The sequence below is a fragment of the Helianthus annuus genome, chromosome 7, assembly GCF_002127325.2.
Source record: "Helianthus annuus cultivar XRQ/B chromosome 7, HanXRQr2.0-SUNRISE, whole genome shotgun sequence".
NCBI classification, from domain to species: Eukaryota; Viridiplantae; Streptophyta; class Magnoliopsida; order Asterales; family Asteraceae; genus Helianthus; species Helianthus annuus.
Window position 1 is genome coordinate 9639260 of NC_035439.2, and position 10834 is coordinate 9650093.

At 34.1% G+C, this 10834-nt stretch overlaps 1 protein-coding gene and 1 long non-coding RNA gene across 10 annotated transcripts; both read left to right on the forward strand.

Annotated features, from left to right (window-relative positions):
• The first annotated feature begins 2722 nt into the window (after positions 1-2722).
• LOC110922835 lies at positions 2723-5730 on the forward strand. 9 transcript variants are annotated; one of them, XR_004863106.1, is made up of 5 exons: positions 2724-3135; positions 3217-3469; positions 3540-3654; positions 4413-4446; positions 4525-4796. It is a non-coding gene; the product is annotated as an uncharacterized LOC110922835 (long non-coding RNA). The 9 variants fall into 9 exon arrangements; XR_004863103.1 differs by having other exon boundaries at positions 4548-4796; XR_004863107.1 differs by having other exon boundaries at positions 4416-4446.
• Positions 5731-8911: 3181 nt separating this feature from the next.
• Positions 8912-9941, forward strand: LOC110925619 (blue copper protein). Its single transcript, XM_022169529.2, has 3 exons — positions 8912-9080; positions 9183-9542; positions 9628-9941. The coding sequence occupies exons 1-3, from the start codon at positions 8912-8914 to the stop codon at positions 9888-9890; spliced, it is 792 nt and encodes a 263-aa protein (XP_022025221.1). The 3' UTR covers positions 9891-9941.
• The last annotated feature ends 893 nt before the right edge of the window (positions 9942-10834 follow it).

A 10834-nucleotide genomic window follows, 5' to 3' on the forward strand; every position in this document is an offset into this window, starting at 1 on the left:
ATTTGAATAATACATATGTGTACTTTGAGTATCCAATACAAATACATATGTGTATAAACCATTTATTAGTTCTGTTTGTGTATATTTTATACACAATTTTTATTCAGCCAAACTGTTTTATACACATATGTATATCTTGTTTATACACATACATACACATGTAAATTAAAAAGTACATATATGTAAATATGTCATGAGAAAATGTATAATCTCTACAAAATAGGAAATATGTAACTGAAATCAAGAATTCAAACAAAATGATTTAAATAGGAAACATGTAACTGAAATCAAGAATTAAAACAAAATGATTTAAATCTAATTTATGAAAATTAAAGGTAAAATTACAATCCTATCCTTTTAATTAAAAAACTAATGGATGGCTGAGATTAGTTCACTCTGTTCACAAACAAGGATGTTGTTCACTCATGATCCTAACCCTATATATAGGGAGGGGCTCATGCGAGAACCACCCTTATTGTGAGAACCGCGAGAACCAATGTGAACACAACCTAAAATAGCTAAAAAAACCTAAAAAAAACCTAACCCCCACCCCCCCCCCCCAAAAAAAAAACCTAAACCCCCCCACCCCCCCCCCCCCCCCCAAAAAAAAAAAAAAAAAAACAACCTGACCTCCCCCCCAAGAAAAAAAAAAACCTAAACCCCCCTCCCCCACCCCCCAAAAACCTAAAGACCCCCCCCCCCCAAGCTAAAATGCTAAAAACTAAACCCCCAAAAAACCTAAAAAAATCTAAAAAAATAAAAAAAAAATCTAAAATTTTTTTTTAAATATTTTTTATACTCAAATCGCTACTTTTAGTGGCCAAAATGTTTTTTTTTTCTTCGAACAGTAGCGATTTTTATATAAAAAATATTTAAAAAAAAATTTGTGTGATTTTTAGCTATTTTTAGGCATTTTTGGCGTGTTCACATTGGTTCTCGCGGTTCTCGCAATAAGAGGTGGTTTCGCATGATCTTCTCCATATATATATATATATATATATATATATATATATATATATATATATATATATATATATATATATATATATATATATAGGGAGCCGTTAGAATGAAAATCACACCGAGTTGTAAGAACCGCGAGAACCACACCATCCGGGTCGCCGTTTACCATGAGTTTTTTTACAACTAGATGTGTAAATTATAAACACATCCGTAAAAAAAAAAATTTAAACGCCAAACTTGTGGTGTAAAACACTACCCCCTCGGGGGGGGGGGGGGCGTTTAAATTTTTTTTTACGGATGTGTTTATAATTTACACATCTAGTTGTAAAAAAAATCGTGGTAAACGGCGACCTGGATGGTGTGGTTCTCGCGGTTCTTACAACTCGGGGTGGTTTTCATTCTAGCAGCCCCCTATATATATATATATATATATAGAGTAGGGTTCGCACGGAAAGTGTGTTTTTCCTAGAAAGTCTAGGAAGTGATCTGGTCCATCCGATTGGTGTGTTTAAGGGTTGAGATTAAATCAATGGCAATCTTGTAATATTTGAGTTTAATTAATTGATTGTTTTAAATGAATAGGGGCAATTTTGTCAAATGGCCGTTTTTTTAAATCAATTAGATAACTGCAATCCCTACTTTCATGGGATTTTCCCTCTCTCTCTCTGCATTACTGATTTGATTTTCTCTCTTTCTCTCTCCAATCCAACCCTAAACATAATAAAACCTGCGATCTCTACTCCCCCTTGCTGTTGGCGACACAAAACAGGACCCCAAAAGCATTCAGATTTCGGTTCCAAGGCTTGTTGATACCCCTTTTCTTCACTAGGTATTCATATCTTGTGTTGTGATTAACGTTCTTGAAGTGCATATACGTTTTCGGTCTTAATCTGCTTGTAACTTGGCTGTGTTTTTTCTATTTTAATTGATGATTGTAGAGAGGCATGTAAAACACAGCGTCAAGAATCTGCTTGCTGTTAAAACACAGCGTCAAGAATCTGCTTGCTGTTAAAACACAACATCAAGAATCTGCTTGCTGTTAAAACACAGCGTCAAGAATCTGCTTGCTGTTAAAACACAGCGTCAAGAAACTGCTTGCTGTTAAAACACAGCGTCAAGAATCTGCTTGCTGTTAAAACACAGCTGTATGAATCTGAATTGCTGTTAAAACACAGTTGTATGAATCTGAATCATAAAACACATTTGTATGAATCTGCTTGCTGTTAAAACACAGTTGTATGAATCTGAATGCTAAAACACAACTGTATGAATCTGCTTGCTGTTAAAACACAACTGTATGAATCTGAATGCTAAAACACAACTGTATGCATCTGCTTACTGTTAAAACACAACTGTTTGTATCTGAATGCTAAAACACAACTGTATTAATCTGCTTGCTGTTAAAACACAGCTGTATGAATCTGAATGTTAAAACACAGTACCAAGAACATGCTGATAGATTCCAGCAAGAAAACGAAGGAATGATTGATATTAAGTGAGATCAAAAGTCGAAAACAAAAAATTCCGAAATTTATGGATAGTTAGTTATTGAAGATAATTTCCTAAAATAAAAATAGATTGTGAAAGTACATAAATGCCCTTTTAGATAAAATCCTTCAATGCCACATGTCGCGTTCTTATTGCTTCCTAGACTTTCTAGGAAAAACACAATTTCCACCCAACTCCTACTCCATATATATATATATATATCTATTACTATATATAATGAATATTAGAGAGAGAAAGTTGATAAGTTGAAATTTAAGAGTTTTTGGATCAACATGGTGTGCAAAGTACAAACAACAAGCTTCCGAAATGTATCCCGCTCAAATCCGTCTCTCTGACTCAAGAATTCCCTTCAAATTTTTTTGAATTGCCAAATGTCTGATGTTGCAGTACCTTTTTCTTGGCTGCCAGCTTTACTTTTCTATCATTTCAAATTCAAACACAAAAAGAATCTGATATCTCCCACCATAATTCACTCCCCCTTTCTCTCTCTACAAAACCCAGTTGTCTCTACAAACGTTCATCATTCTATTCAAATGTAGGGGGTCTCGAAGACGATGACAGAGGGCTTGGTTGGTTGCCATATTGGTGTAACAAGATGACAGTGAGGAATTTCGGCTGAGCCAAACTTCCGGCGACCTAGACTAGGGTTCCAATCAACTTCCGGTGAGTCCTACTCCTCATGTATATTTCGTTTTAGGTTAGATTGGCCCACGAGTACTGATTTGGTGAAGGTTGTTAATCCAGTGAGCAGTTAGGGATTTTGGCGAGTAGATTAGGGTTCCGGCGAAACCCTTTCACTACATGTTGTCACCTCTGTCGACAATGGTATTTTGCCCGTATCTTTTCGGTTGTACACCTTATTTATATCATTTGGTAGCTATTTTTTTTATGTTATAGAACTAATTGAAGACCTGCAGTGGTGAAAGTTCTTAGACTGGATGGTTTGTATATGATTTACAGATCTTTGTGGAATGCAGGAGATGGGGGTTGTCACCAGGTACATTCCACATTTGGGCTTTAGTCTATATAACCTTCATTTACTTATTTATTTACTTATTATTATTTAGGAGAGGATAAAAAAGATCTATTGCTGATGCATTTGTGAATTTTAAGGCACTTATATAATGCAGAAGTTCTAAGGCGCATATTAGCAGCATAAAGGAATCTATTGCTGATGCATTTGTGAGTTTTTTTGTTGCTAAATTTCAAACATTTCAATCATATTGATTCATATGGCTCAAAGTTTAACCAGATTTAGCTAAATATTGAGGAGATGAGTTGCATATATGTTTGTGAATTTTTTAGTTAAATGTAAAAAACTGAAACAGTTAATGAAAGGATCATCTTTTGTGTATTTTATAAAGAAGGGCTGTTCTGAATACTAATTATGTTATCGATAATAATTAATATGAACAAAGAACAATATGTTTGGAGGTCCACCCTACCCAAACCATTTAAACCCCTTATTTTTTACTCTTTTGATCCTTTTGCACGGAGGGAAAATCCTCACAGGTGGTACAGTTATAAAGTCCAAAGGAAACTTCGTACAACCCTCATTAATTGAGTTCTCACTGAGTGCCAACGTTGTGAAAGAACTTCTTGGTCCTGTCCTATATGTGCTGAAACTCACATACCTATATATGCTGAAACTCAGTCAGTTATGAAACTCATAGCCAGTCAATAATGGAATCTGATCTCTACCGGGGTTAACCTGGTGGGGTCTTTTATTTCGATAGCTGGTTTTCTTATTTGTAATTTTGTTTCTTTGTACTTTGGGAGTCTAGCTACTGTCCAGGCTCTTTGTTTCTAATGATAATTTGCTTTGACTGTTCTAAAAAATACACATTCGATAATGTGTGCCCAAACTCATTAATACGAACCAATTGAGATTTGTTTTTTCTCCTTTGAATTTATGCTTAAAGTCTGCTTTTTGTGTGTAGAAGCTTCACAAATTAGGCTAGCTAAACAAATCATGTGAGTTGGGCTTAACTTGTGGGATTGTCCCAAATATGATTTAATATCACTTTTACATGTGATTACTCTCTCTCATAGATTTCATGGCTGGAAATGAACAGTTTGGTCTTCAAAGGGCAGAAGACATCGATCGATAGAGTGATAGAGTGCTGAGAAACATTATTTCTTCTCTGTTCAACTGGATTTCTCGTAGGACCAATCATATGGAAACTTGCTGGAACTCTTTGTCCTCGAATCTCCTTTGTAACTTGTAATATGCCATAGTTGTTCTTTGTTTTGTTCGTTTGTATCCAACAGCTCTTTGCTGGAGGCGTTTCTTTCGCCTTGTTTTAATGATATCCCCCCCCCCCCCCCCCCAAAAAAAAAAAAATTAAATAAAAAAATAAGATTACTCTCTCTCTCATAAGTTCCCCCTTTACTCAAGAAAGAAAGAAAGAAGAAAAAAAAAGCCATAAACATCTGCAAAGATGGAACATGTTTAGACATCTTGAATTACTATTATTTGTTTTCTTTTCAAAATGAAGCCTAAATAGGACGATGGTGATCACAAATAGCTGATACTTGATACACCAAATTATGCATAGGAGTAGAGACCAGATGTGAGGCAAAGTGGGACTTTGGGTAGTTCATGTAGGTTAGGTAATGAGTTTGAATAAAACGGGTATAGGAGTAGGGACGACGTGAGAAGTTGGGTGGGTTATACAGTTTGTGCTCAGAAGTAGATGCTAACCCGCATTCACATATTTATATGGTCATATATATTATAAAACCAAAGCATATGTTAACACAAGTCGCGAAAGTGATAACCCACATTAAATAAAGAGAACTTTAGTTGCGATTGTAGTTTAATCTAAAACTAATTGGTTCATTTAAAGATGTCATGTATTGAATATGGACAAAACAGACCCAATTACATCTAGCCTACTTCCGTGATGACTAATTACATTGTACTGAGTTTATTATTATTTTTTATTCACTATCAATAGAAATTATTATAAATAAAAGGTAAGACATGGTCCCTTTATCAAATCTATCATTAACAAAATACGAAACTTATTTATTTTTCTCTTGTGTAAATTAGGAATCTGCTATGGACGAAACAAGGAAGAATTCAGAAGAAATGTTAGGTATCAATTTAATATCTTACTAAGGGTGAGAGTTGGCTACAAAGACCATTTTTTCTACAAAATGTAAAAAGTCATAAATCGCCATAACATTAACCATAAAACACTATCAAAACCCACAAATAACAAAGGAAAGATTACAAAAATGCCATATATGTGGGTTTTATGTTGTGTTTTGGATGATAAGGCTTTGATTATCGAATTAATAATATTAGTGTGTTTTATGTTGATTATCATGTTGTGTTTTATATTCATAGATCTATGATGGTGTGTTTGAAGTTTTTATGGACTTGTGTTTTAGTGATCCCCATTCTGTTATTTATGTGTTTTGAGTGTGTTTTATGGCTGAAATTATAGTGTTTTATGACTTTGTACACTTTGTAGGAAAAATAGACTTTGTAGCCTAACCCCACCCTCTTACTAAATATATATGAGAAGAATTATAAGCTAAAAGAAATTGTCGCCCCCGCTGCATCGCGCGGGTTTCCTACTAGTATATATATATATATATATATATATATATATATATATATATATATATATAGGGTAATGCTAGACAAAAAAAACCCTAAAATTCTTAGAAAACTCTGTAAACCCAAATCTCCCCCCATTTTTACCCAACCTCCCGACATTTTTTTTTTGAAAAAAATTACACATGTAATATACATGTTTTAGAGTGTTTTGGGCAAAAAAACAAAAAAGCGCCGAAGGGATTTTTTAAAAAAAAAATAAACAAAATTCAGTGCCTAACATGTGTTAGACAAAAATGCTGAAAGTTGCTGAAATTTTTTTTTTAAATTATCCCTTCGGCGCTTTTTTGATTTTTTTTGGCCCAAAACTCTTAAAAACATGTATATTACATGTGTTATTTTTTTCAAAAAAAAAAAATGTCGGGAGGTTGGGTTTTCTAGGGTTTTTTATATAGATATGGTTTTCTATCTAGCCCTACTCTATATATATATATATAGGGGAAGGATAAATCGAAAACCCACTTGAGTTGAGAAAACTCAGAAAACCTTTGTAAAAAAACCATGTAAACTCAAGATACATTTCTAAAAAAGATAGGAAATGTAATATACATATATTTGAACATTTTAAAAAAAGAAACACAAAAAAACACCAAGTAGTTTTTTTTTAAATGTTACAAAATTTCAGGTTACATAATATGTATGTCCAAAAAAAAAATGTAACATATAAATTTTCAACATTTTTTTTAAAAAAAATAGTAAGCGCTTTTTTCATTTTTTTTCATAAATAGGTCCGTGTACATTTATATTACATTTCCTATTTTTTTTAGAAAAAAATAAAAATGTTACATAGGGTTTATTTGGGTTTTCTCAACTCACATGGGTTTTCGATTTATCTTTTGTAAGAAGTGTAAGAAATAATCTTGGAATGACAAGTGTCCCTCCTCTTAATTAATTCAAAAGGGTAGATTAGTAATTGTACATTTTTGTCATTTAATTGATTTACAATATAACTGGAAAAAAAAAAACTGGCCATGAGAATTTTTAGGGATTGATTGTTTCATCATCATCATCTTCACGTCATCTTCTCCGATTTGAACACACATGCATCTCCGACCACCGTCACCAATTTCTTTCGTCTCCACAAATCATTCACCGTCATCGTCTTTCATCTTCGTCATCCTCATTTCTGATCGTGACTTGAATCATGGTCATGGTGTTTTAAAATATGGGAATGTTTTGTATTTTGATTGTCCAGATGTTAAAACACCATGGATGTAATCACAACACAATGTTTTCTGGATTCTAGATAAAACACTATGACTTGAATCATAGTCAATTTATCCAGTTATTTTAAAACACCACGCCATGAATCTGATTATACAATATCTCCATATAAAACACCATGACTTGAATCATAGATGTTTAAAACACCACACCATGAACAATGTCTACAGATAAAACACCATGACTTGAATCATAGTCATGGTGTTTTAAAATCTGGGGATGTTTTTGTATTGATAAAACACCACGCCATGAACAATGTCTCCTGATAAAACACCATGACTTGAATCATAGATGTTTTAAAACACCACGCCATGAACAATGTCTCCAGATAAAACACCATGAATTGAATCATAGCCATGGTGTTTTAAAATCTGTGAACGTTTTCTATTGATAAAACACTACGCCATGAACAATGTCTCCAGATAAAACACCATGACTTGGATCATAAGCGTATAAAACACCACGACATGAACAATGTCTCCAGATAAAACACCATGACCTGAATCATAATCAATTTATCCAGTTTTTTAAAACACCACGCCATGAATCTGATTATAGATCTATTTATGATAAAGTATGAAGAAATTCGTTGATTTTTTGGAGATTGATGATGGATACCATATAATTCGCTGATCTTTAGGAAGGTTGATGGGGGTTTTGAAACGGTTACCATATTTTGAAACGTTGGAAAAGTCACTATTGCCCTTCAATTTTTACATAAGGTCCTTCTAATTAAAACACAATTTACATTTTATACCCTATTGATCTCAACCATTAGATCAAATATCCAATGGTTTAAAACACTTCTTACCCTTCTTACATTTTAGACACTTTTTACCATATCCCTACCCTAGATATATATATATATATATATATATATATATATATATATATATATATATATATTACATTGTTCATTTTACTAAATTATAATATGTAAATAACTGATGTTCTTCCTCAAAATATTTATCTAGTTCTTTTCTGTGATGATTTAGAGGTCATAATACGTGTACGTTAATTCAAATAACTGAAGAAGTCATGTACGCAAGTAATTTTCTGTATACAAAATAGTTGCCATTATCCGCAAAGGATATTAAAAAATGGAGAGAGCAAATAATGCTCTTTAATCCAGCAAATACGTATTTAGTTTCCGGATCAAATGGAGTCTCGACATTAACATAATCGTGGGTGTGTTTGTTTGTTGTTTCGTTGGATTTGTCTTGTCTCGATGACATAATGAAAGAAATGGTCAGAGTGCAGGCATGCACAAAGTTCCAGATTCCTTAATCAAACAAATTATCTTGTTTTAAGAGTTAAATCAGATATTTGAAGAAGTCATTATGCACCAAAACTATGTTTTTTCATTCTGATGAAGTAATAAGAAATTCAAGTCATTATATTCTAACTCCAGTCGTTTACATAAAAGATATAAAATAAACGTGTCCCAACTCCAGTTGAGGACTTGGTCCAGCAAACATTTTATTCCATGCCGTCCAAAACTAGTTTAAATCCTTTGAATTCCCTCTATAAAAAGGCACTTCATCTAAATCCCTCCTATCACATACACCAATAACAAAGTTATCCAAGATGGCTACTAACAAGTGGGGCGTCATCTTTGTCGCAGCAACAATAGCAGCTTTAGCTACTTCAGTTTCGGCCAAGTTGTTTACTGTTGGTGACGAGAAAGGTTGGACACTCAACTTCGATTATCAAGCTTGGGCCAAAGACAAGGTATTCGTTGTTGGAGATCAACTCGGTATGTGTCCTTTTACAATATGAGCATTATGTACTTCTGTACGATGGGTACTCGTGTTAGTAGGTGTTTATATAATAAATTCTGTATGCGTTATGTGTGTAGTTTTCAAATACGCTACTGGAAAACACAATGTCTTCAGAGTCAACGGAACTGTTTTCCAACAGTGCATCATTCCTCCTACAAATGAAGCTCTTACTAGTGGATATGACGTGATAACACTAGCAACTCCAGGAAGAAAATGGTACATATGTGGAGTTGGCAAGCACTGTGAGTATGGTTTGAAGCTTTTCATCAACGTGCTTCCACAATCATATCCTTCACCTCCCCCTCCACCTCCTCCATCGGTTTATCCAGCTCCTTCAGGCAAAGTGTTTGTGGTTGGAGATGATAAAGGCTGGACCCTGGACTTTGATTACCAAGCTTGGGCCATGGGAAAGAAATTCTATGTCGGAGATAAGCTTGGTGCGTATTTATACGCCATCCAATATTTGTGTGAATCGAATGTTTTGATGCAGATTGCTAACTGGTTACAACTTTATTGTCACAGTTTTCAGGTACCCAAAGGGAATACATAATGTATTTAGAGTAGATGGAACTTCATTCCAGCAATGTATCATTCCTGCTGCTTATGAAGCCCTCACCAGTGGATACGACGTGATCACTTTACAAACCCCGGGGAGGAAATGGTACATTTGTGGTGTTGGAAAACACTGCCAGACGGGGTTGAAGCTTTTCATCAATGTACTTCCCTATCCAACATATGTACCGCCTCCATACCATGGAACAAGAAAACTCGCACCACCTAGTTAATTAGTTTGTGGGCAGAAAGGATTGCATCCAATCTTATGGGTTATATTTAATTTATTTGCAGCTAAAAAGTTAATGCTTCTCATTTATGCGTGTTTGTTATTTTGTATTAGTTGGGTGAAATTGAGTAGAACATCAGCAACTTATTTGAAATATTTATAAAAGAGATTGATTTGTTTACGTATTTACATTGTCTTTTTATCACGTTGCTAAACCCAACTCTGAAAGTAAAAATATAAAGTGTCTTACTAGTTACTGTTAACCGATGTTAATTGCCACCTTGAAAGCTTAAGAGGTCAAGTACACAAAATTATTTATAATCTGATTAAATAGCTACAATCAATTCGTTTTCGATAGATAATACTATATTGCTAACACAACACCTACACATGGGTTCAATCACGAGTGCATTAGCCGCTCATGGTGAGGTTGATACCTGGCATCTTTTCAAAATTGACTATCAATTCAGGTTGGATTTGATGAGGCTCGAAGATCATCAAAATTCGCCTTTGGTTCGTTTCCTAGCTTCTAAGATGTGTGTTTCTTTAAAGAAACCCTAAAATACTTGGGCTTGATTTGGAATTTGTGTGTTAAATTTGTCTTTAGCATTGCAAACGCCCAAACCGGCGTCGTGCAATGCCCAACTTCAGTTGCACGCTCAGATGTGATGTTATGTACAACACGCCGAATATGATTTTCTCTTCCTCTCTGCAATTAACTTGATTTCCTCGCATGTTCACATCCCATCTCTTGCATACAATCTCTCACACCACCTACAATCAATAAACACACCCGAAATCATCATACTCCATATGTAATAGAGTATAAAAACACGTAATTAGAAACAATCCTGCTTGATCTTTCTACAACTTATATAAATCTGAATATTTTAAGTAGTATACTTAGAGCCATCACCCAGAACCAATTCGCTTGTTAGTGATTTTTAC